This window comes from Hyla sarda, chromosome 3, assembly GCF_029499605.1.
Source record: "Hyla sarda isolate aHylSar1 chromosome 3, aHylSar1.hap1, whole genome shotgun sequence".
Taxonomy (NCBI): Eukaryota; Metazoa; Chordata; class Amphibia; order Anura; family Hylidae; genus Hyla; species Hyla sarda.
Window position 1 is genome coordinate 241380247 of NC_079191.1, and position 27184 is coordinate 241407430.

The 27184-nt window shown below is 40.4% G+C and overlaps 1 protein-coding gene across 1 annotated transcript in view; it reads right to left on the bottom strand.

Moving 5' to 3' along the window:
• Positions 1–207: 207 nt before the first annotated feature.
• Positions 208–27184, bottom strand: part of TRAF3IP2 (TRAF3 interacting protein 2) — a 41871-nt gene continuing 14894 nt past the window's right edge. Inside the window, exons 2-9 of the mRNA XM_056566339.1 lie at positions 26662–26948; positions 22553–22643; positions 20867–21030; positions 19671–19759; positions 8320–8388; positions 7595–7708; positions 6460–6534; positions 208–3788 (exon numbers count right to left, since the gene is read on the bottom strand). Coding sequence (XP_056422314.1) covers positions 3642–3788; positions 6460–6534; positions 7595–7708; positions 8320–8388; positions 19671–19759; positions 20867–21030; positions 22553–22643; positions 26662–26941 — 1029 coding nt within the window. The 5' untranslated portion in view covers positions 26942–26948 and the 3' untranslated portion in view covers positions 208–3641. The remainder of the gene's footprint in view (positions 3789–6459; positions 6535–7594; positions 7709–8319; positions 8389–19670; positions 19760–20866; positions 21031–22552; positions 22644–26661; positions 26949–27184) is intronic.

Genomic DNA, 27184 nt, shown 5'->3' on the forward strand with positions numbered 1-27184 from the left:
TCAAAATATTGTTCTGCAGTCACGTGTACAGTGGATGGTAAACTGTCTTCCAGATGTGGTGCTAGTGGGATCGAGAACACCAAATGTGGTGCTGCCCGCAGGCTGCTTCAGTAGTTTGTGTACAAAGTGAAAGATCCTTGTAAGGAAGAATGCAACACACTGACTAGAGATACGGAAATATTACTCATTACATTGCTGTTTTGTGCAACACCACTTCATTTTATTTTATAATAATGTGAACATGACAACACAATTACTCATTCCACAACTGTTTCTTTATATGGAATATTTATTATATATATTTATGTATTCCACAGTATAGATGGATACTGATAATTATCTATAAAGTACTTATAATTATAGTATATTTTATCATACAGGGAGCCAAGCAATTGTTAGATTTTATGAATACCACACAAGATGATATTTAGACACAAAAAAAAAACATGGAAATAGTCAAAGGAAATGACTCAGGAAAAAGTTGACAGGTAGTGCCCTCTACTGGAGACACTTCATAAATCCATATTTGTGCCGGGCAAAAGTACATTGTAGTCCATGCTGCATTCTAGAACCAGTTTATTGTTACCCGTTAAGCAATCCAATTGTCATTCCAGCTATCAATGATTTTCTAGTATTGAGTCTATGTAACTATCTTATGGTCCCTTGTTCAGGATGGAACTGCATACATGTAGGCTACATTCACAGTACTATGTTACTATTTCTGTTATTATTTTTTGATTTACAACTTTATATATTTTCTTACACATTTTAAAGTCTACTTGGTCCATTTTATATTGTAAACACAAATAACTACACAGGTTTAAGAAAAATATGTAAGAATTACATACAGTAATTATTTGAAAAATTGATGGTTTCCTATTAAATAAACTAACAATAATGTGATCTCATGAGAAAGCGACCCATTGTTTAGATTATGCATTTTTATTTAAAAAAAAAATTTAAATTTTTGTTAACTTTTCTTTTTTTTCTAATTGTACACTTTACTATCTACTATAGTATAAAATCCTGAAATCTTGCTGTTTTCAGGCTGGCAACTTAGCTTAAAAAAATGCGGATTCTTCCTGTTTTGCCGTAAAAATGTTTAAGAAGTTATCTCTTTTCATAAAAGACCGGACTACAATGAAAAGTGACACCAATATACATTCATGGCCGTAAATGTTGGCACCCCTGAAATTTTTCTAGAAAATTAAGTCTTTCTCACAGAAAAGCATTGCAGTAACACATATTTTGCTATACACATGTTTATTCCCTTTGTGTGTATTGGAACTAAACAAATAAAGGGAGGAAAAAAAGTTAATTGGACAATGTCACACCAAACTCCAAAAATGGGCTGGACAAAATTATTGGCACCCTTAACTTAATATTTGGTTGCACACCCTTAGGAAAAAATAACTGAAATCAGTCACCTCCTATAACCATCAATAAGCTTCTTACACCTCTCAGCCGAAATGTTGGACCACTCTTCCTTTGCAAACTGCTCCAGGTCTCTCTTATTGGAAGGGTGCCTTTTCCAACAGCAATTTTAAGATCTCTCCACAGGTTCAATGGGATTTAGATCTGGACTAATTGCCGGCCACTTCAGAACTCTCTAGCGCTTTGTTGCCATCCATTTCTGGGTGCTTTTTGATGTATGTTTGGGGTCATTGTTCTGCTGGAAGACCCAAGATGTCGGACGCAAATCCAGCTTTCTGACACTGCGCTGTACAGTGCGACCCAAAATCCGTTAGTAATCCTCAGATTTCATGATGCCTTGCACACATTCAAGGCACCCAGTGTCAGAGGCAGCAGAACAACCCCAAAAACATCATTGAACCTCCACCATATGTCACTGTAGGTACTGTGTTCTTTTCTTTGTAGGCCTCATTCCATTTTCGGTAAACAGTAGAATGCTGTGCTTTACCAAAAAGCTCTATCTTGATCTCATCTGTCCACAAGACATTTTCCCAGAAGGATTTTGGCTTACTCAAGTTCATTTTGGCAAAATGTAGTCTTGCTTTTTTATGTCTCTGTGTCAGCAGTGGGGTCCTCCTGGGTCTCCAGCCATTTAATTTCAATGTCGACTTATAGTTTGCGCTGACCTTGATGCTCCCTGAGCCTGCAGGACAGCTTAAATATCTTTGGAACTTGTTTGGGTCTGCTTATACACCATCTGGACTATCCTGCGTTTACACCTTCCAGAAATGTTTCTATTCCATCCACGCCCAGGGAGATTAGCTACAGTGCCATGGGTTGCAAACTTCTTGATAATGATATTTTTCCATAATTTTTGTTCTCAAGTCCTCAGACAGTTCTCTTTTCCTCTTTCTGTTGTCCATGCTTAGTGTGGCACACACAGACACACAATGCAAGGACCAAGTGAACTTCTCTCCTTTTTATCTGCTTTCAGGTGTGATTTTTATATTGCCCACACCTGTTACTTGCCCCAGGTGAGCTTAAAGGAGCATCACATATTTGAAACAATCTTATTTTTCCACAATTTTGAAAAGGTGCCAATAATTTTGTCCAGACCATTTTTGGAGTTTGGTGTGACATTATGTCCAGTTTGCTTTTTTTGTTTTAGTTCCAATACAAAACAAATATATCAAAACATGTGTTACTGCAATCATTTTCTGTGAGAAATACTTCCTTTTCTAGAACAATTTCAGGAGTGCCAACATTTACGGCCATGACTGTATAGTTAACTAAGACAGGACAAGGCCATTTATAATAGGTAAAGGTCACAACTTTCCTCCTGCCCTCCCTACACAGTGACCTCTGCACTGATCCTGCATAGAAATCTATCTAATAGAAATCAATGAGTCAGCTCCAGACTATTATTTTCTATTATCTATGTGACCAATTTGGAGAAATAAAAAAACAGATGAAAGCAATGTTTGCATCAAACATATGAATATAACACAATATGTAATTTTTTCCTTTTGCAACTTTTGCTTAAAGGGGTACTCTGGCCCTAATACATCTTATCCCCTATCCAAAGGCTAGGCGATAAGATGTCTGATCATGAGGGTCCCGCCGCTGGGGACCCCCGCAATCTGTCATTCAGCACCCACCTTTGCAAGCTCTCCGCAGCACTGGAGGCTCTGAGTGTGCAACGTGATGACCACGGGGCCAGAGTATCGTGATGTCACGAGGGATAGGGGATAAGATGTATTAGTGCTGGAGTACCCCTTTTATACTACAAATCTTACCCCAATATTAGTGTAGCCTTATATTACCATATAGCCCTAAGCTACTTGCACATTATTTATTAGACATATGATAAATTATGTGCATATTTGCCAAAAAACAACAACAAAAGTGACTTAAAAAATTCAAAGACTTAAAAAATCTCCCCCAATTTGTAATATGGCAGCCAAACTAAACAGTAGTGACCACAATATAATGCAAAATACTATACAGGTTTACAGATCTAAATATACTCATAAGCATGAACAAGGACTTAATCTCAACTTCAAAGACTTTTGTCAAGACGCTTGCACAAAATGACTGATACACAGAAGTAATGGCATCATCAGGTTTTCTGGACAACGATTTGATGTTAAATGTTGGTCTTGGCCAAGCCTCTCTATAGAGCAATGCGCTTACATTTACCTAATAGTTGGAGAAGAGATATTGTGAATTTATATAGTTCTAACTTCTAGTACTGGTAGTTGTCCAACTGGGGGAATAATATATTCCTCTTCCCGTAGTAACCGCAGGAATAGCCTCCCTTTATCATATGGCCACCGATAAATGTGAGTGTTTTTCAGCCAGTTAGGCACATGTTCCTGAAGAACCAAGCATAAAAGCAAAGACAATTTGATTGTTTTATAGATTTAGCTTCAGTTGAGTTATCCATGATATATATTAGCAGTAGTAGCTATATTATCTACCAATGCACATAATGGGGTAGATATATGTAAACCAGGTAGCTAACCATATTGATACAACTGAGACTGATGTACCAGAGGCTCCTGCCTTCGAGGTAAGTAGATAAATCACACTCTGGCTACATGCCCTCTCAGTTTTTAGATCTGCTTTCCCAGCCTCATAACATGTCACTTTTTTGAGTGATTTGGTCAGTTTTCTGAGATTTAAAAAAATATATGTTTTTATCCTTTTTATCCTTTTTTTTTCCTTTATGGCAAATGCTATTACACAGTTTGCAAATCAGCCATATATACACTGCTAAAAAAATAAAATAAAGGGAACACTTAAACAACACAATGTGTCAATCACACTTCTGTGAAATCATACTGTCCACTCACGAAGCAACGCTGATTGACAATCAATTTCACATGCTGTTGTGCAAATGGAACAGACAACAGGCGGAAATTATAGGCTATTAGCAAGACACCCCCAATAAAGAAGTGGTTCTGCAGGTGGTGACCAAAGACCTGTTCTCAGTTGCTATGCTTCCTGGCTGATGTTTTGGTCACTTTTAAATGCTGACAGTGCTTTCACTCTAGTGGTAGCATGAGACAGAGTCTACAAGCTACACTAGTGGCTCAGGTAGTGCAGCTCATCCAGGATGGCACACCAATGTGAGCTGTGGCAAGAAGGTTTGCTGTGTCTGTCAGCGTAATGTACTGAGCATGGAGGCGCTGCCAGGAGACAGGCCAGTATGTGGAGGAGGCAATAGGAGGGCAACAACCCAGCAGCAGGACCACTAACTCAGCCTTTGTGAAAGGAGGAGCACTGCCAGAGCCCCGCCCCCTCAAACTGTCAGAAACAGACTCCATGAGGGTGGTATGAGGGCCTGACATTCACAGGTGGGGGTTGTGTTTACAGCCCAACACCTTGCAGGACATTTGGCATTTGCCAGAGAACACCAATATTGGCAAATTTGCCACTGGCGCCCTGTGCTCTTCACAGATGAAAGCAGGTTCACACTGAGAACATGTGACAGAGTCTGGAGACGCCATGGAGAACGTTCTGCTGCCTGCAACATCCTTCAGCATGACCGGTTTGGCAGTGGGTCAGTAATGGTGTGGTGTGGCATTTCTTTGGAGGGCCGCACAGCCCTCCATGTGCTTGCCAGAGTTAGCCTGACTGTAATTAGGTACCGAGATGAGATCCTCAGACCCCTTGTGAGACCATATGCTGGTGCGGTTGGCCCTGGGTTCCTCCTAATGCAAGACAATGCTAGACCTCATGTGGCTGGAGTGTGTAAGCAGTTCTTGCAAGAGGAAGGCATTGATGCTATGGACTGGCCCGCCCGTTCTCCAGACCTGAATCCAATTGATCACATCTAGGATATCATGTCTCGCTCCATCTACCAATGCCACATTGCACCCCAGACTGTAGAGGAGTTGGTCGATGCTTTAGTCCAGGTCTGGGAGGACATCCCTCGAGACCATCTGTCACCTCATTAGGAGCATGCCCAGGCGTTGTATGGAGGTCATATGGGCACATGGAAGCCACACACACTACTGAGCATCATTTTGACTTGTTTTAACGACATTACATCAAAGTGGTTTTCCACTTTGATTTTGAGTGTGACTCCATATCCAGACCTACATGGGTTGATAAATTTGATTTCCATTGATAATTTTTGTGTGATTTTGTTGTCAGCACATTCAACTATGTAAAGATGAAAGTATTTCATACAATTAGTTCATTCATTCAGATCTAGGATGTGTTATCTTAGTGTTGCCTTAATTTTTTTGAGCAGTGTACATGAATGTTTGGCACAGCCATATGTTTTCCTATGGGAAAGGGTAAACTGCAGCCAGACAGCGACTTATCTCTACCAGACCAATAGGGTTGGAGGTTAAAATTAAACACGACAAACCCTGCTTTCAGATGTGGGAAGACTGCCATACACTTTAGACAGTCGATCCTGCAGAAAGTGTATGGCCAGCTTAAAGGAGAACTCCACTGGCCAACGTTCAGACATTTAGTTCCGAACGCTGTGTACGCGCTGCGGGGTCGGCCATGCCCCCTCGTGACATCATGCCACGCCCCCTCAATGCAAGTCTATGGGAGGGGTGTGACGGCCGTCTTCCCCCCCCCCCCATAGACTTGTATTGAGTGGGAGTGGCATGACATCACGAGGGGGCATGGCCGACTCGTGCAGCACGCGCATAGCGTTCAAAACGAAATGTTCCGAATGCTGGCCAATGGAGTACCTCTTTAAGATTTAGCTGCCTAGCTTTGCTAAGCTCTTTGGGCTACAACAGACAGATGTATTGCAACCATAATAAACAGAGGTCGAGATGTTTTGTCTGTAATACAGACTGTTACATATGGATATAACGTGCCCATCTACAGACGCACTAAGGCAAATCTGACTCCAGGGTCCACTACAAGCTATATTACAGTGAAGTCGAGCTCTTCTAGCTCTTGCTTATTGCTTATGCAGATCTATCAGTAGAGATCATAATCATATATTATTGAAATAATGCACTGCTGCTTTTTAGACAGTTGTTGTTTTGTTGCATTTTAGTTTATACTGACCTTTGTTGCATTTGGAAATAGTACAGGAATGAATCTGAAGTTCATGCTTCCTTGTTTTATGAATTCCATCTGCATCTACATTAAAAAGTAAAATCCCCATTAAAGCATGAAATATGAAACCACTGCTTATAATATGTACAGTACAGATTTATAACATCATGATAGATCAGATAACCATTGCGTCAAAGAAATGAACATCTGCGATATGCAATCAGATATTACAACCACAGCAGCACAAACAGCAACAATAAGAAAACATGATTGAAGTTTTCTTTTGTTTTTTCCACTTTCTGATTGTCTTCTGAGATAACCCAGAACTGGCCAGCCATCTAATGTGTATGGGGTTGTCCAATCTCTCCCCAACTACAGAAGTCAGGGAAAAAGTATCAGACATTTGAATTCTAATGCACCATGCATTTTTTCTCAAGACAGATAAGCCACCAGAGATATCTAGAAGTGGGATATTCGCTGCTGAGAACATATGCCAGGCATGCAGAGATTGCAAGGAGATTTTATTGGCAGTATATCCACTTTCATTTTGGCCCCATCCTGTCACTTAACCATTACACAAGACCCTGACACATCTATGGCCAGTTATAGACTACTTCCTTTGCATTAAGATGGTCATAGATATTAGGTCAGGATCTGCTACCCAATATTCCACAGGCATTTTTTCCCAATACTACTACAGAAATTTCTGGGAAACATTGAATATACCATTATTTCACCACCCTGGATTTGGGAAGACCTGTAAAAGCATATAATGACTGTAATAAATTAAGATTATTGTTAACTATTATTGCAATTAATACTAATCCCATATATATATATATATATCTATGACCATCTTTGCATGTTAAATATCATTGATGAGAGAAACCTTTCCAGATCATAGCTGCTGGAAAGGTGATTTTGCTGGGGTAACCCACAGACAGCCACACATTTCCAGGGGAAACATAGTGTTGTATGGCTTTCGGTTTTAACCTAGAGGGGGAGGTTATTAGTGGAGAACCTCTCTTTGTAATGCCTATAGACTCTAATAGGACCTAAGGACTTGTGCTGTCTTTTTGAGACAGTAATAAAATGACTGATATACGTTTTGCTGATTTGCAGACGTATCAGGCAGGTTACTTACCATTCTGTGGATGTATCGTGTGTGTAGTCCATGATCATCACTAACATGGATTAAGTCCATTTCAACATCCTTTTTGTACTGTGGGCTGATCGCTATGATGATCATCACACTTGCCTATTCAATTACAAAAAAATGGACAAAATGTGTAAGTTACAATAGACTTGATCTTAACCTACACAAAAACAATACAAAGCCCAATCTGAACATTGAATGTTTCTTTCAGAGAAAATAAAACAAACAAACTGCATAGCCCCAAATACTCCACTTTGTACTATAGCATTGACACAAAACATATAAAATATTCACCTCCCTTGTGACTTTTTTGTATTTAACAGCATAAAACTGCTGTCTTTTTAATCTGCATTTTAATTCAGTACAGAGAACCCCCTCTATGATGTCCATATGCCTTCAATAAACAATAGGTGTTGTCTACTTTAGATGTATGGACCTATGATTAAATGTATGTCACAGTATAACAAATATCGTACCTCCAAAAATATCTTAACATTTGAACATTTATTTTTATTGAAACAGATGTTAAACTGGACTATATTGCATTTACGTAGTGAAATCTACGCCTAACAAGAGAATCAGGTGGAAGAAGCTCAAAGTCCGCATATTACCTTCCACATGATTTCCTGTGTATATAGGGCTGGCTTTGCTTGTGTACCTACAATATCTACAGAGTAAATCCAGCTGTGACTACTAATTTATTATGTACTTACATCACTGAGATATCTCTCCATCCACCTGATGATGTCCATTCCCCGAATTGATCCCTCAAAAATGTCAATCTAAGATAAGAAGAATTATAAGGCACATAAATAAAATAATTTAATATCAAAGAGGTATAGCAGCTGCCATCTAGGAAAGTTCCCCAGGAGACAACAGAGATAGCTGTTGTATACTACAGAGGAATTGCTTTTCTTTTTGAATTTCTTTTTTGTCTGACCACATTGCTCTCTGCTGACACCACTGTCCATGTCAGGAATTGTCCAGAGCAGTATAGGTTTGCTATGGGGATTTTATCCTACTCTGGACAGTTCCTGACATGGACAGAAGTGTAAGCAGAGAGCACTGTGGTCAGACAGAAAATAAATTAAAAAAGAAAAGAACTTCCTCTGGAGCATACAGCCATTGATAAGTACTGGAAAGGTTAAACATTTTTAATAAAAGTAATTTACAAAACATGTTTTCCACCGGAATACCCCTTTAAATAGCTTAGTGACTTCACATATCTTCTGGTTTTTCCTTTGCCTGATGTTTAGCACATTGTTTTTTAGTGGTGCTTAATTTTTATGATAAAGTTTCATACATAATAAGTCAACAGAAGTGACTATATTCAAGTTAGGCTTGATAAATAATCATGACAGTGTGGACAGTTACTTTAACATTGGGTATATGTGGGTTAGATAAGGATGTGTTCACACCATGGTTTTGTTTTTGTTTAACATATATGTTTTTAGGTAACTTTTATATTAACATATACTGCTGTATGATAAGCATTTCTCATTGACTTACATAATAGTGTCTTTATAATAGTGTAGTTAACCAGATTTTTGCATACAGCTAAATTATGCATACTGCAATGGAACACAGTGAAGCTGAAACAAAAATGTGGTGTAAATGTTTATTTCTTTAAAAAAAGAATTCAAAGATGTATCAGTTACAATTCAGTGTGAATAAAAGCAATAATCAATTGTGAAAAAAGAGAGTTTCCCTATTAACACCCTAGTCACACAGCAGTTAATGTCAGAGGTATATGCTGGAAAATCTACCTGATTTGTACCTCTGATGGAAGTCTTCTATATGTTGTACTTTATGGCATTCAATGTAAAACCTAGCATATTACATTCCATATATAAAAAATTATAAATACTTACAAAACAAAACATCCTTTTTTTTGCAGGATTTCTATATATATTTTTTAAAGCACGAGATGAAAAATCATAGATGATCACGCTATTTAGTGCAGGTTAAAAAAAGGTATGCTGTCACATGCGTTAGAAGGAGAGATTAGAAGGAGAGATTTTCCGCATATATTGGTTCAATAGGACTTTAAACGGCATATACACAGAGCACCACTGCCAAAGAGTTTTGGGAGTATTTTCTGGTGTATATCTTCAACCAGTGGCGTAGCTATAGAGGTCGCAAGGGTCGCAATTGCGACCGGGCCCCGTAGCCCCCCCAACCCCAACCTCCCGCACCCCTGGGCCGCGCTGTAGCACGGGACTCTGCTTTGGCCAGGGCACTAAAGCTTCCGTGCGGCCTGATGCCTCAGACGCTGGATTCCCGGGACAGGATCACCCTGAATTCACGATGTATGCAGGTGAGGAGGCTGAGGACCGGGGCGGGGGGGGGGAGGGTTTATGTGTGAGTACATGTATCGTGTGTTTGTATTATTGCGTTTGTCTATGTATGTTGTGTGTATGTATATGTATGATGTGTGTAGAATGTGTGTATGTAATGTATGTATGTATGTAGGTGTAAGCGCGATGTATATATGCATAGGGGGGTTGGGGTCTGGAGGCAGCGTGTGTTTGAATGATGTGTGTGTATGTATGATGTATGAATGATAGATGTTGTGTAAGCAAGATGTATGTATGATGTGTGTAAGCTAGAAGGATTTATGTATGATGTGTGGACATGTATTATGTTGGGGGATCTGGAGGCAGCAGGTGTATGTATGATATGTGTTTATGTATGATGTATGTATGATGTGTATGTATTATACATGTGTGGGGGGCCCAGAGGTGGCGTGTGTATGAATGATGTGTGTGTATGTACTGTATGTATGATGTATGAATGATGTGTGTAAGCAAGATGTATATGTATGATGTGTGGAGATGTGTGTAAGCTAGAAGGATGTATGTATGATGTGTGGAGATGAATTATGCAGAGGGATCTGGAGGCGGCGGGTGTATTTATGTATGATGTATGTGTATGTATGATCTGTGTGTATGTATGTATAATGCATGTGTTTGGGGAGTCCGGAGGTGGCGTGTGTATGAATGATGTGTGTATGTATGATGTATGTATGTATAATGCATGTGTTTGGGGGGTCCGGAGGTGGCGTGTGTATGAATGATGTGTGTATGTATGATGTATGTATGAATAATGATGTGTGTATGAATGATAGATGTGTGTAAGCAAGATGTATGTATGATGTGTGGGAGGGTATAGCATATAGCATGGTTATTTTTGAGGGTTTATATTCAGGGGCACAGTGTGTGGCAGTATAAGGCTGCATTCACACCACGTTTTGTACATACGGGTGCCGGCGGGGGGAGGGGCAAACCAGGCGCTCCCGTACCCCAGCCGGATCAGCCTGTGACTCCATTTACTTTAATGAGCCGACCGTAGTCAAACGGTGACTCTGGACGGCTCAGTTTTGACCCGTATGTGGTTTTGGACCGGACCTAAAACTATAGTATACTGCGGTTTTGGGTCCGGTTACAAAACCGCATACTGGTCAAAACTGAGCCGACCGGAGTCACCGCTTGACTCCGGTCAGCTCATTAAAGTAAATGGAGTCACGGGCTGATCCGGCTGGGGTATGGGAGCGCTTGGTTTTCCCCTCCCCCCGCCGGATCCGGCACCCATATGTACAAAACGTGGTGTGAATGCAGCCTTATATTTAAGAGGTACAGTGTGTGGCAGTATTATATTCAAGGAGTACAGTGGATGGTAGTTTTATATTCAGAGGGTACAGTAGGTGGCAGTATTATATTCAAGGAGTACAGTGGATGGTAGTTTTATATACAGGGGGTACAGTAGGTGCCAGTATTATATTCAAGAAGTACAGTGGATGGTAGTTTTATATTCAGGGAGTACAGTGGGTGGCAGTATTATATGCAAGAGGTACAGTGGACGGTAGTTTTATATGGAGGGGGTGCAGTATTTAGCAGAATAATAATGATTATTGTTTTCATACAGAGGATGAGGATCTACTGACAAAGTGAGAACCTATGATGTCCGGGTGCCAGACTCTGTTGAGAAGATGGAGCTGGAAGAAGTCCTGATGTCTGGACCAGATGAAGAAGAAAAGACAATAGGGAAGACGTCACTCAGGTCATTCATATCATTGTGTTGTGTTTTCTCCTGACTGTCCCATCACAGCTGTAGTCACTTGTAAGTTCCGCAGTGATGATGGGTGATGTTGTACCCTAATCTGTGGCTCTCCAGCTATTGAAAAACTACAACTCCTATAATGGCTGAGGCTCTCCAGACATGATGGGAGTTATAGCTTTACAACAGCTGATTGGGTGATTGGTGGGGGTCCCAGAAGTTGGACCCCCTCCAGAAAAATGGGCTGCTTATTCTTAAATGCCTGTTTTGTCTGTCTGGCCCTGCCTGTTAGTCACTTATATTGTTGTGTGTTCCCCTGACTGTAGTCACTGATATCTTTGTGCAACCAAGTAAGGGGTCGTCCGGGATTGGGGAAGAGGGTCGTTAGGTGGTAGGGGGCCCAGGGCAATTTTTCGTACCGGGGCCCCGTGGTTTCTAGCTACGCCCCTGTCTTCAACATAAAAGCAGTGTGAGTATTGCCTAATATAAGGTGTCAGTCTTGATAAGGGTGAAAGCAGGCCATGTGCCCACTATTGGGCCTGTGAGCTGGGGACCACAGGGCTAGACAGCTCTGGCTCTTTCCCAGTCCATCAATTGTCCCTTACTGCCATTTTGTAACTTGATCAGTAATGTCGGGGTGCAGATTCAGCTAAAAGCTGTGATGGAGCAGTGTTTCATTGACTCTTCTTCATCACTTGCACCTGTAAGCTCCTGGCTGCTTAAAGGGGTAGTCCAGTGGTGAAAAACTTATCCCCTATCCTAAGGATAGGGGATAAGTTTGAGATCGCGGGGAGTCCGACCGCTGGGGCCCCCTGTGATCTCTCTGTACGGGGCCCCGGCTCTCCGCCCAGATAGCGGTTGTCGACCCCCGCACGAGGCGGCGGCCGACACGCCCCCTCAATACATCTCTATGGCAGAGCCAGAGATTGCCGAAGGCAGCGCTTCGGCTCTGCCATAGAGTTGTATTGAGGGGGCGTGTCGGCCGCCGCCTCGTGCGGAGGTAAACACGCCCCCTTCCTGCGGGCTGTCGGGGCTCTGTACAGGAGATCGCAGGGGGCCCCAGCTGTCGGACCCCCCACGATCTGCAACTTATCCCCTATCCTTAGGATAGGGGATAAGTTGCTCACCACTGAGTCACCACTGGACTACTCCTTTAAGGACTGCAGCCTACAATGTTTGTGACAGTTCAAGACTTCCACTTCCTGACACATGCAGAACAATGCAGTGTCAGTGCAAAGTACTACCTGCAGTAGAGGGCCTAGATAGTGTGAGAGGCACAAAGAGTAACCATATTGCTTAGTGGGAATAGAAAGAGAGACCATATAACTCTGAAGGCATAATTGGTGGACGTATTACCTAGTGGAAACACAAAGTGGGCATATATTCTTATGGGTATGATAAGTATTGATTTATGTCTTAAGTATTGATTATTGTATTAAGTATTGATATGGGGTCTTAAGTTATCAGTATACAATAAAAACAGTATACAGTGATCCCTCAACTTAAAATCTCCTCAACATACAATAGTTTCAGCATACAATGGTCTTTTCTGCACCATTGTAACTTGAAACCAGACTCAACATACAATGATACGGACAGGACAGATCTGCAAAACGTGTCAATGGTTGGAAGAACCGACCAATCAGAATGGGCATTTTACTGGTAAAACACCTCTATTCCTGAAGTGCATGCACTGACAGCCAGTAGCGCCACTGGTCCCTGCAGTACAGGGTGGTACTACATGTTCTGTACTACTCTTTACCTGTGCCAGGGTTAGCTGCTCCTTTGGGCCCCATTTTACCTTTTTAGTACATTGCATGTACTGTACAGAACCCTGAAGAAGCTCCTGTTCTCTACATAGACAGTGATTTACAGCTCCCAGCAGATCTCTCTTACATTTATATGTAAGGACTTGCTTTATGTATATTAGTTATCCACTTTTTTTTTTTTGTTTAATCCTCACTTTTTCCAATTTTTGGATGACATTTTGATGGCTTCAGAACCAATTACCAGGTTCTGGTCTCAACATACAATGGTTTCAACATACAATGTTCATCCTGGAACCAATTAATATTGTAACTTGAGAGACCACTGTATCTTATATGAGTATCGCAACCCAACATTCGAGCAAAGCATTTTGCATGCATGTATAATACCTATAGTACTAGCACAGAAGCAACTGCAGCAACATATATGTGCACAGTAATATGAAACTCAAAACCACGATAATCTATGTACAGTGATCCCTCAACATATGATGGTAATTTGTTCCAAATGAACCATCGTTACTTGAATCCATCGTATGTTGAGGGATCCGTGCAATAATAATAGACAAAGTTATACTCACAAGTCCCTGCTGCTCCGGACCATCACCACTGCCCTGGATCATCGCTCTCCATTGCCGTCATCACGTCGTCATGCACGCCGCACCTATTGGATAACGGGATGACGTGTGCGACAACGACGAATGAGAGCGACGGCCATGCAGTGGAGCATGAAGAGGATGGTCCGGAGCGGCGGGGACAGATGAGTAACACTCACAGGGGAACACGGGGCACATTAAATGGCTATACGGCAGCAGCTGAAGCAGTCTGCGCTGCCTGATAGCCGTTTAAGCGATGGCCCCGACATACAAAAGCATCGTATGTTGATGCTGCCTTCAACATGCGATGGCATCTGAGAGGCCATCGTATGTTGAAATGATCGTATGTCTGGGCCATCGTAAGTCGGGGGGGTCACTGTATATATCTATCACGTCACGTCCAAACGGCTAAAGATATTAACATGAAACTTGGCACACATGTTACTTATATGTCAACAACAAACATAGGATAGGTAATTTAACCCTTACTCACCCCCATTTGCCAGGGGCGGGTTTTTTTTTTTAACTCCCATACAAGTCTATGGGAAATATATGTTACTGCATAACTTCCAAACGGCTGGAGATATTTCGATAATACTTGTTCACATGTTACTTATATGTCAAATAGGACTTCTGGTGCCTTACTCCACAAGCTCCGCTCTGCATCTCCTGGTGAATGTGTCAGTCAGGCTGGTAAGCCACACCCCATCTCACAAAACATGCCCACTTTTATTTTCAGATTACAATATCTTTACCACAGCACAGCCCCACGTGAGGACGGGATATGAGGATTAGAAATGAGGATTAGCTATGGGGAGGGGATATGAGGTCGGGATATGAGGACAGGGTGTGAGTTCGGAATATGAGGAGGGGATTTGGGTCGGGATATGAGGAGGGGATATGGGGTCAGGATTTGGGGACGGGATATGAGGACAAAAGCTTCCTCCTTTGTTGCTTTTCCCCCACAAGGATAAGGTAGGAAAAACCGGGCAGTGTTGGGTATTCAGCTAGTATGTATTTAAAACTCAATGGGGGACATTTATCAATGTTTGCTTATGTATTCCTTTTTTTTAGTTATTTTTTTCTTTTTTCTATTTAGTTCTATTTTTTTTGCTTATGTGCGACTTATTTATCAACTGCTTTCAGCCTGTTGATAAATTTCTTTCACATAAGCACTTTTTTCTTTTTTTGCTTTGGTAGGGGCCTTTTCTGCTCCATGTCTGAGCTGGAGTAAATTTAGTAGGTTTTTTCATGCGATGTGACTTTTTTTGCGACTTTCGCACTTGATAAATCTCTGACCACTGCAAGTCAAAAATCACTTTTTGCTTTGGTAAGCAAGATTTTTATTTTTTGCTTAGGACACTGAACATGCAAAAAGTCGCAGAAAAAAGAGCGTAGTCGCAGGTGCAACTTTTTTGCGACAATTTTAAGCAGAAAAAACCTACTAAGTGCTTTGACAAATGTCCCCCAATGTGATTATGTATGTGTGTGTATGTTCCAGCATCACTTCCAAACGGCTAAAGATATTAACATGAAACTTGGCACACATGTTACTTATATGTCACCAACAAACATAGGATAGGTGATTTACCCATGTCACCAACAAAAACAAATCAGTGGGAGAAAGTTGCTGAAACCAACCAAATGGGGAACTCAACACCAAAAGAAAGCATTTAATCAGCAACAATAAATTATGAAATATTGCAAAACTTTATTAGTAGTATCAAAAAAAAGGACACATTAAAATATTAACAAGCACAGTGCACAAGGCTGGATAAAATGGCAGAGACATACAGACTGAGACAAATGGTACAACATGTAAACCACTGACGACAATTGCTTATGCCACATACATAACAGTAATGGAGGAATAGAGATATAACAACCTAAATGTACAACTAGCATGAAGTGGACGCAAAGAAGATAAGCAACAGAGATCAGAGAAAGAGAATTATTACTAGAGCAGAGCCATGTATTACCTGCACCTACCCCAACGCACGTTTCACGCCGATGCGCTTCGTGAGCCTTGTGCACTGTGCTTGTTAATATTTTAATGTGTCTTTTTTATGATACTACTAATAAAGTTTTGCAATATTTCATAATTTATTGTTGCTGATTAAATTCTTTCTTTTGGTAATTTAACCCTTACCAACCCCAGTTTGTGAGAGTCAGGGTTTTTGTTTAAAGTCCCATACAAGTCTACAGGAAATATGTTACTGCATAACTTCCAAACAGCTGGGGATATTTTGATAATACTTGGTCACATGTTACTTATATGTCCACTATAAATGTAGGATAGTTAATTTAATCCTAACCTACCCTCATTTGCGAGGGTCAGGGTTTTTGTTTAAAGTCCAATGCAAATCTATGGGAAATGTATGTCCCAGCATAACTTCCGTACGGCTGGGGATATTTTGATAATACTTGGTCACATGTTACTTATATGTCCACTATAAATGTAGGATAGTTAATTTAATCCTAACCTACCCTCATTTGCGAGGGTTGGGGTTTTTGTTTAAAGTCCAATGCAAATCTATGGGAAATGTATGTTCCAGCATAACTTCCGTACGGCTGGAGATATTTCGATAATACTTGGTCACATGTTACTTATATGGCCACTATAAATTTAAGATAGTTAATTTAACCCTAACCTACCCCCATATGTGAAGGATGGGGTTTTTGTCTTAAGTTCCATGCAAGCATATAGGACTTCTCCACAAGCTCTGCTCCACATCTCCTGGTGAATGCGTCAGTCTGGCATCACCCCCCATGCTCCATCTTGCAAAGACACGCCCACCATTTAAGCCACACCCATTTTATTTTCAGCTAACAATATCTTCATCACAACTCAGCCTCACCTGAGGACATGATATGAGGATTAGAAATGGGTGCAGGATATGAGGACGGGATATGAGGTCGGGATATGGGGACGGGATATAAGGTCAGGATATGGGGACTGTATATAGGAACGGGATATAAGGGCAAGATATTGGGACGGGATATGATGTCAGGATATGAAGACGTGAAATGGGGACAGGATATGGGGACGGGATATGAGGACAAAATATGAGGACAGGATGTGAGGTCGGAATATGAGGAGGGGATTTGGGTTTTGGGATATGAGGAGAGGATATGGGGTCAGGATTTAAGGACGGGATATGTGAACAAAAGCTTCCTCCTTTGTTGCTTTTCCTCCCCCACAAGGATTAGGTAGGAAAAAATGGGCAGCGCCGGGTACTCAGCTAGTAACCCAAAAGAAAGAAAAGTGTAGTCACTTAACAATAGTGTATAAAACTACATTTATATCACATGGTATATTTATATGTCCCATACTTTTTGTCATGTTTACATTCACTATGCTATTTGCTATTTACTGTTGAGGATTATATTCTCACCCATATGTGCAATGTGTACTGTTTCATTTACACCTATGGGTGTCAATTGTACTTCTTTAATGTAAAAGAGTCATTATGGTGGTCAGTGACACTGTAAATCTATTATCCCAAGATCCAAATTTATCATAGGTGATGTGTGTGTCTGATTGCCGGGACCTCTTTGTGCATGGACAGAGCTACATTTATTGTCTATGTGGCTGCTGAATATTGCCAAAAATGTTGTGCTTCATTCACTCAGGGGATGACTGTACTCCGTTCTTGGGATCAGTAACTCATCAATAAGCTAGATATCTCATTTTGGATCACCTCTTTAAGGGATCATTGTGAATATGAGGACACTGTGGCTCTGAATGCTAAAATTATGTCTGGAACCTGCAAGAAGACACTTTGGAGGACATTTATCAAGCTACGCCAATGGCACTAATCCTCGAGCATCACAGAAATTGTGATTTTTGCAAAACAATTGCCATTTCTACACAAAAACATGCAACTCGAATGAAGCGGGCATGCCCTCCTCACATGTCACTTTAGGGCTGACTTGCAACACCACCTCAATTGGTGGTGTATATTTGTGCATCGGGCATAACGGCAGTCATGGTGCCACTGGATTTGCTAAGAAGCGAACAATTTGTATAAGGTGGAGCTTTATATATGTGCAGTGTACCAAAACTCTGCAGATGATAAATCTCTCCCTCTGATTGATATCGTATAACTATGGAGGAACTGTGGTTGGTACTTAGGTATATATATCATTGACACTAGGGTACTGTGGTTAACACTAAAGTGGGGGGCACCATGGCTTGCACAGTTATAGAGAACTGTAGATGGCATGCAGCACGGTGGCTACCTTTACTAGTGTACAAAACACAAGATCAGATTAAGCCAATTTTTGTTTAGTTTTTTTCCTCTAGGTTTTAGTGAGAAGAGAAAGAGAAGAAAACTAATGCATCTAAGTTTCCTTTCTAAAAAGCTTATCTTTGATGTAAGATGTAGCACTTTACAATTAAGGCCCCCCTTTAATGTGGCAGGTTGACCGCTTTTGCCATAGGGTGTAGATAAAAGGGTGAATCCTGGTGAATCTTTATGGGGTGACCACATTTTCTTCCGTACCAGGGGACACCAACCCTAGCAACACCACTGGGTCAGAACTTTAGGGGGCAGAGGCACAGTTAATTAGGGGACTGTGGAACTGTTCAATGAGGGGCAGTGGCACAATTAAATAAGTTAAGGTGGCACAGGGGCACAATAAAATAACTAAAGTAATTAATTATTCAACTGTGTCTTAATTAGTAGAAACGTTTGTAAAGGTTAAAGGGGTACTTCACTGGAAAACTTTTTTTTTTTTTTTATCAACTGGTGCCAGAAAGTTAAAGAGATTTGTAAATTACTTCTATAAAAAAAATCTTAATCCTTCCTGTATTTATCAGCTGCTTTATGATCCACAGGAAGTTCTTTTCTTTTTGAATTTTCTTTCTGTCTGACCACAGAGCTTTCTGCTGATACCTCTGTCCATGTCAGGAACTGTCCAGAGCAGGATGGGTTTGCTATGGGGATTTGCTCAAACTTTGGACAGTTCCTGAGATGGAAAGAGGTGTCAGCAGAGAGCACTGCAGTCAGACAGGAAGTAAATCCCAAAATAAAATAACTTCCTGTGGGGCATACAGCAGCTGATAAGTATTGGAAGGATTAAGATGTTTAAATAGAAGTATAAATCTGTATAACTTTCTGGCATCAGTTGATTTAAAACAAAAAGTTTTCTAGTGGAGTACCCCTTTAAAGATCCAAGGGCATCTGGGCAGCAAACCCTGCAAAAATAAGACATGACGGGAGGAAGTCTATATGCTGCTCTGAGCTGGATTGAGAAAAAAAATGACAATGATTAGAGTAGACGTCACCTGTGAGTCACTGGATGTAAATGTTTATTCTGCCTTTAAATGTGTCTGATCAGCACTATAGTCTCTCAAGGTCCACAGTAAGATGATGTCTGGCACCTCCTTATGAACAACTTCCAGCATATCATTATAATTCTATAGGTAATACTGGTAGATTTAGTTTTACACACTTTAGGCGTGTATTGTACCCTTATTTTGCTATACTGTTCTGTATTGCCCAATTGAGAGAGAATACTGACAAGAATAAATTCGGAAAGGCTTAAAAACAACATTACCATCTATAATTTACATGTACTCTTCTGTAAGATTGGCATGTAAGCTGCCAGTCTTTAAAAATGCCCCTATATAACAGTACTCACTGTCGTCTTGAATCCATTGGAGCACAAAAGATTTGCCAGTTGTATAACATAGTTTGCAGTATCCAAAGAATAGGTAATGAAGACTCTTCCTGAAAGACACAGCAAAGGATATTCAATAATTCATTTTTATGTTTACTTCGTGGTATCCTAGACACAATAACAATGGACAATAGCGAAGGATTGCAGGAGATCATCTTAATCGTCCAGCTACACTGCGCAGCTATACGCAATGAAGGTGGGGAGCTGGCTCGGTGCACTCCCTGCTTCTCCATATTCCCGATTTGGCCTGCCCCCGTCATAACTATGCAAAATAGTCACTCTCATCGCTCAGAGCAGAGCGCAGGCTCTTAAAAGTCCTAGCGACACAAGTGAATAGTTTTGAATATTCATTACTGGGTTGGTATCTTTGGAGGAGAAATTTACTAAAAGAACAGACCCCATTGGCAATATATTTTCAGTGCACTATTGGGCTTAACATCCCACATGGTAACAGACCAACACACCATACACTCCCCCTTGTCCATGGGATCGTCTTCTTCCTAACTGAGTCTCCCTCCTAGGAGATATTTCCTTCCATGCAACAAATGTTATTATGCTGGAAAAAGGACCTGAGCATAATTTCCTTCTTCACAAAATGTTTTTTTTCTATCTGTGCAAGGTACTCTTCAGGTTACACTTGCTAATGCCCTCTGATATTAAGAAGAAATATGTGGACTCCCCATGTTTTCTGGGAATGCCCCATGTTGGCTGGCTTATGTTGTGACTCTGTTGGTTTTCCAAGATCTAGAAGATCTTGTAAGTGGAAGATCTCATAAACTACGCCATAGAAGTTCCATAAAACATTACTTCATGGATGAATTTCCAAAAACACAATTTTACAGGACAAACCCTCCCGCCCAATCCTTTTTCTCTTTCATATCTTTCCTTTTCCTGTTTACCCTCTTTTTTGTCACATTGCATGGAAATTATAGAAGCTAATTATTCAGGCTACTATTTGTTTATGATATTTCCTTCCACATAACAAGTGTGTGTGTATTCAAGATATATGAAATGATAAGTAAAGTTTTAACAAAACAAAAGGAATCATCAGATTTTATGTATGACTGCTGCTTTTTAAAGTATTCAATTCCCATCTAAATAAACAAAAGACTGTAAGAATGCATGAATGACCTACTAAATGGATAGAGTGCACTTACTTTGCTCTGAAGGCAAGTTACTCATCTTCAATCCTGTTCCTGGCTCTTCTGGAAGATGAAAACGGGGATGAGTATTCCTAATCTGATGCTGTTGACCATAGGTATATCCATCATACCTAGGGGTATTGTATGGAGATGGTGCTGCAAGATAATTTTGTGGACCACTAAAAGGTGAAAAATATTTTAACAATATTAGAGTCATGGAGAACATAGACAAGCCTAAGCTTCACATACAGAATACATGCAAGACAAAAGTTGTCTTCTCACAGCTGTATTTCTCAACATACCAAGCTATCAAGATGTTTTAGTGCATTTTTTATGTATGCTAAAGAATATGTACATTTTGTAACATTTTTATTGCTTCAATGCATCAAAAATAAATAATGAAGCAACTGTGCAAATATTGTTGATAACATTTTGTTTTGTGTATGTAGCTCTTACACAGACCTATGTGTTTTCATGGGAAAAAAAACACAAACTGTGTGGGATGATCCTACCGTATAGTTATTTAAAAGAATAAATGGCATTCACAGATATGTATGTACAAGTATAATTTCTATGTGTCTACATGACCAGAGACTACAAACAGGCTGTGTTTGTAGGTTAGTATGAGCTGAATGAAGGGATTAACACATCACACAGGATCAGACTATATCAATCCCCTATCTCGATCTCATATCCTGCCCTCATATCCTGACCATATATCCTGACCATATATCCTGCCCTCATATCCTGACCTTATATCCCATCCTCATGATCTGCCCTGATATCCTGTCCTCACACTCTGCCCTCATATCCCGACCTCACATTGTTGTGGTATCACTTTCTCAGGTGAGGATGAGCTGTGATGATGAGATTGTAAGCTGAAAATAGAAGGGGTTAGATTTTTTTTTGGCCTTGAGCTGAAACCAATAAAGGGCCAAAAATAGAAGAGGTGTAGCTCATCGGAAAGGCATGGCTTGCAAGCTGGATCTACACACTCTCTAGACAATGCAGACCAGCATTGTGGAGTGGTCATCCCCTTTACATTCTTTTTACAGTAACCCCCCGACCTACGATGGCCCCAACATATGATAACATACGACATACGATGCTTTTATATGTCGGGGCCATCGCATAAACTGCTATCCGACAGCGCAAAATGCTTAAGCTGCTGTCGGATAGCAGTTTAAGCATCCCTGGCAGGTTCGCTTACCTATTCCCGGCTGCTCCGGGTCCACTTCGCGATCCTCCGGTGTCTTGCGCATCTTCTCCAGGGTCCGGGCCTTGCTTTCCGGCGTTGTTATTACGTCACTACGCACGCCGCGCCGGCGCAGCAGCGTAATAACGTCACCAGAAAGCGAGGCCGAAGATGCGCAAGACACCGGAGGATCGCAAAGAAGACACCGGAGCAGCGGGACAGCATCGGGAGCCCCTGGGACAGCATCGGGAGCGGTGAGGACCTGGTCCGGAGCGACGGGGACAGGTGAGTACAGCTTCCTATACTTTACATTGCACGGATCCCTCAACATACGATGGATTCGACAAACGATGGGTCGTTTGGAATGAATTACCATCGTATGTTGAGGGACCACTGTATTTGATGTGAGAGTGTATAGATCATAAACTTAAAAAAATAAGGATGCTTTTGGGTATAAATAGCAGGAAAAAAAATTAAAAGATTAGAACAATCATTATTTTACATACCAGTGATGAGGTTGATTATGTGGTTGGCACAAGCGAGGATGCTGCAGCATAGGCCGCATACAGGGATGGCCAAATGGAAGACATCTTTGTTCTAGAACAACAGTGACATTACATTAATGTTTTATTACTTATTCCTTATAAAGCAAATATTTAATATGTGTAAATGGTATATTTGGGGGGGGGGGGGTTATGTTTAGTTTTGAACATTGAGCAAAAACAATATTGCAGACATGTTTAATTGAATTCACTGTTATGCTGGGCATCTGTGCCCATACGCAACTGACCCATTGTTGCAAAAGGTAGTTCTTAGTATGAAGCATTCAACAAACATAGGCCCATATTTATCATTGTCTTTAGACTTTTTTATGTGTCTAAAAAAGTGGCAAAAAAGGAGCAAGCAAGGTTTTTTTTGCGCCTTTTTTTGCCCCTTTTTGTTTACACATTTCTGCTGATTTTGAGTTGTAATCCACTGATTTTGCCAATACACATGATATGGAACGGTTTTATCAACTGCGCCTTTTTGTGAAAAGGAGCAAAAAAGGCACAAAGCCACTGAAAAGTCTCTAAAACTACACCAGCCCAGACTTAGCTTAGCTTTTCGGTGTATGTGAAGAGAGAAATTTGAGAAAATGTGACCTGCACAAAATTTATCAAATGCTCTGTGACCATTTAATAAATTTGGTGCTCCAACACATTACCAGCACACACAAAAAAAGGTGTAAAAAAATGCTTCACTTACACCTACAATGATAAATGTGGGCCATTGTTTTATGATAGCACAGTCACTGTTTACATTAAAGACTGATGATTTTTATGTTGGTAGACATGATGCAGTCAGCTGACAAATGAGTTTTTCTTGTTTTGTCATCTAATGGTTGGAATGTTTACATGGACTAGTGATTAGGAAGGTCTTTTTATAGGAATGCTCATTTTGCACCATCATCAGCCCGTGTAGAAGGTCCATTACTTATACTAGCAATCACAGATGTACACTATAGGAGCACGTACAAACTGTTACTACTGCCTGATGACTGATCTGCAACATTTTGGAGGACATGTTGATAAAATCTTTAAAAAGCGCAAAACTGTTTTGTTCTAATTTATATAGAAGGCATCACTAAGTCACTAAAAAGACACAATCAGCAATCTTTAAATGGGGACTGTCAGATGCAAAAACTTTTGATATGATGTAAAGCAAGCAAAACCAATAGGTTTTGCAATTGCTTTTGTTAGAAGATTTTCAGTATTTCATACTGAAAAAGTCAGTCAAACAACTGCCCCCCCCCCCCCCCTGCCTGCTTGGACACATACTAAACCTGCTGTGTCCATGCATCATGGACACACTTCCTTGATTGACAGCTGTGAGCACAGGGCTCACAGCTTGAGGAAAAATCCTCCCACTGTCAGCTTGTGTCCCGCTACTGTCAGTGAAGACATGCTGGGAGTTGTAGTTTTGCTAATGGTAGGGGAGATGTGAGCAGACAGCATATTGAGGGAGGGGGCGGAGACCTGCAAAGGGAGGCCACGCCCCTCCCTTTGAGAGGAATTCAGTCTAGTGAGCTAAATTAAAAGTGTAATAAATACAGGTGCTAGATACATAACAATTAGATGTACATAGTCAGGATTAGGCACTGAGTGATATATAAAAAAAATTGTTGTTGGATCTGATGGGTATGCTTTAAAGTTCAAGTAGATGTCATATGACAGCAAAGAAACCTTGCTGTCTTAGGCCTCATATGCAGATAGAACGTGCAGAATAAAACTACATTGTCACTGTATTGTGTCTGAGTGATGTTCCATTTTACAAATTGTGATGAAGCAATTTTCATTTTTCATGTAGTGGCATGAATGGCACCTGTGTTTACAATGTATAAGGTTTATTGCCGAGACACCCGTTCAAAAAGCACTTTTGACCTTTCCATCAAAACCTAGAAAACATGTGCATGCCCATAGTCACTGCTGTTCTTATGTGCCCTATTACTGTGAGAAGGGACACAATTAATGTAAGGAGGGCATGTTATCAGTACTGTGTGGATGTACTGTTACTGTAAGGGGTGTACTATGCATGCTGACACTAAGAAGTTACCACAAAAACCCACTTATGCGCTTGTGCCCTCAGTGGAACTAGGCCCTAATGGTTAGGGATCCCCCCTGTGATTTTAAAATTTACCTTTTATTTATTTATTCATATTAAAATGTTTAAAGTTCCCCAAATCAGAATTAATAGTAAATTAAAATTACAATAGCCTTAGTTCCTGTGGGGGATGAAATTGGGAACCCTCCTCTTGTATGATTCATAGATCTTATAAGCTGATAGATAAGTCTTGGAGTGATCAGTTTCAGGGACTTTCTCCTAGTGCTACCGCACTTATACCATAAAGTAACTCCCTTTTCTTATCTATCATACATGCTTAGTTTATTAACATCCTATCCACAGTGCACTATTGCTATTAAAACGGTAACTAGAGCCTTCCCAATGTTTCACCATGCTCAATGGCTTTGTCAAGGACGGAAAGCACTGTTGCTGTGAGGAGGGCCCTAAGGGAGCCCTGTTACTGCATAAGCCACCACTGGGGACAAAAGTATTGTGGAGGGCACTATTGCAACCTGGGCTACTATCTGTCTGGGACTGATTTGGGAAGAATAACTATAGTCATGAAACTAGTGGGGGCAGCAGCAACACAGAATTGGGTGAAGCGGTAGAAAAGTAGTTGACAGAACTGCTAAAGAAAAGAAAGCAACAGAAAAGCATTCACACGTACTGTATTCTGCGCATATTTGATCCATAGGATTTGAAGCTGCAGATTTGAAGCTTTGTTCAGTCATTTAGTTTATTTACATTGAATGCTGCAGCATAAAATCTACAGCTTCAAATACTGTGCATACAATATGCGCAGGATACTGTATGTGTGAATACACCCTTAGGGTGCTGCTGGATTAGGAGTATAAAATAAACAGTCTAAGGGCTCATGTGAGCATATGGTGTGCGCCATAGTTTGGTGCAAGGACTGCAGTAATGTGAACCTTTATTTCAATATTCTTGAAAGACTCCAGGGAAGCAAACATTAATAGAACACATCGGCCCTCAATTACTAAAGTCCAACCGACTCTTTTTCTCCGTTATTGCGCCTAAATTTTAGTCGCAACGTCTGTGCGACTATTTATGCGTCCAAATTTTAGTCGCACAACCGACACTTTAGAAAACACTCGGAGTGTTTTTTTTTCACTCTGCAATGGGCAAGTTTTATGCCAAAATGGGCGTTTTACCGGCAAAAAACAAAAAGTACTCGGAGTACTTCCAAAATCACTCGAGAAAAAGTGTGAGTTTGCCTCACACAATGGCCTTGATTTACTAAGAGTGGAGTGTTTATTTTGGAGTGATTTCAATATCACTCGTCTTTTTTTCAGGCTAATTTACTATTCTGTCGCACATGTCGGTTATTTTTCTGTTGCACGTTTTTTTGTGTTGCCGAGTGAAATTCCAAAAATGGAGTGACTGTTTGCCATTGTGTTTTTTGTAAAAGTAACTTGTTTTATAACCTGAAAACATTTTGTAGTTAAACACTTTTATGAATTAAATATTGAATATGCTCTTATGATAGTTAATGTTTATATTTCTTTTTTTCTTTTTAACACATTTGCAATATTAGGTTTAAATCAATTTAACACCCAAGCTGATTAACAAGGATAATTGTTGTAATGTTTGAAAAATTATAACACATGAATACTTTTGATTCATGGAAACATTTTTAAACAAACAAGTCTAAACCATTTTGACTCACACAACTAATTTCTTTAGCTCAGAGTTTGTGCGACAAAATTGACTAGCGCGACACAAAAAAAGTGCGACTAAAAAATGACAGACATGTGCGACAGAATAGTAAATAAGCCTGAAAAAAAAAAGACGAGTGATATTGAAAACACTCCAAAATAAACACTCCACTCTTAGTAAATCAGGGCCATTATCTATACCTACATTTTTTGAGGGTGTCATGCCCCTTTCCAACATGTGATGAAAGTTTGCATATAGTTAAACAGGTAAGTCCATACTATTCATTGGACCATATTTATGGGATTTGTGATCTATTACACATGATAGTCGTACTCACCGTGATTTGTGTTTTGGAACATTGGATGCCTGTGGTCTGTTGGACTGCCACATGATGTGAGGGTATTCGGTCCTTCCAGGTGTTCCATCCCTAGTATTTCTGATATACCGGAGCTATAGTCTGTGTCTTTACCAAGTTGTATCTGCCATCCTTGAGCTCCATTACTATAAGATTGGCAGTGCCTCTTATCTATGCTTCCCCAATTGCCCTCAGAAATTTTTCCAGAGTTTTGCTGTGGATACAAGGATTCATCATCCTCTTCTGGTAAACTTCTCATCATCTTTACCCTAGATTCCAAGTATGAGAAGGGGCTAGTTACAGTTCTGTTAAAGCATGAGAACATTTTATCAGGAAGTAAAAGAAATGGTATGTAAATGTGTAGCAATTGTTTCTATTTACTTTTACTATAGTTATATTCTGTATGTTTACTTGCCAATGATCTGCTTTGTTTGAACAAACAATCTCATGGCGCTGCTGCCTTGGTCTTCCATCAGTCTCTGTTTTCTAGCCAACAGCAGTATTG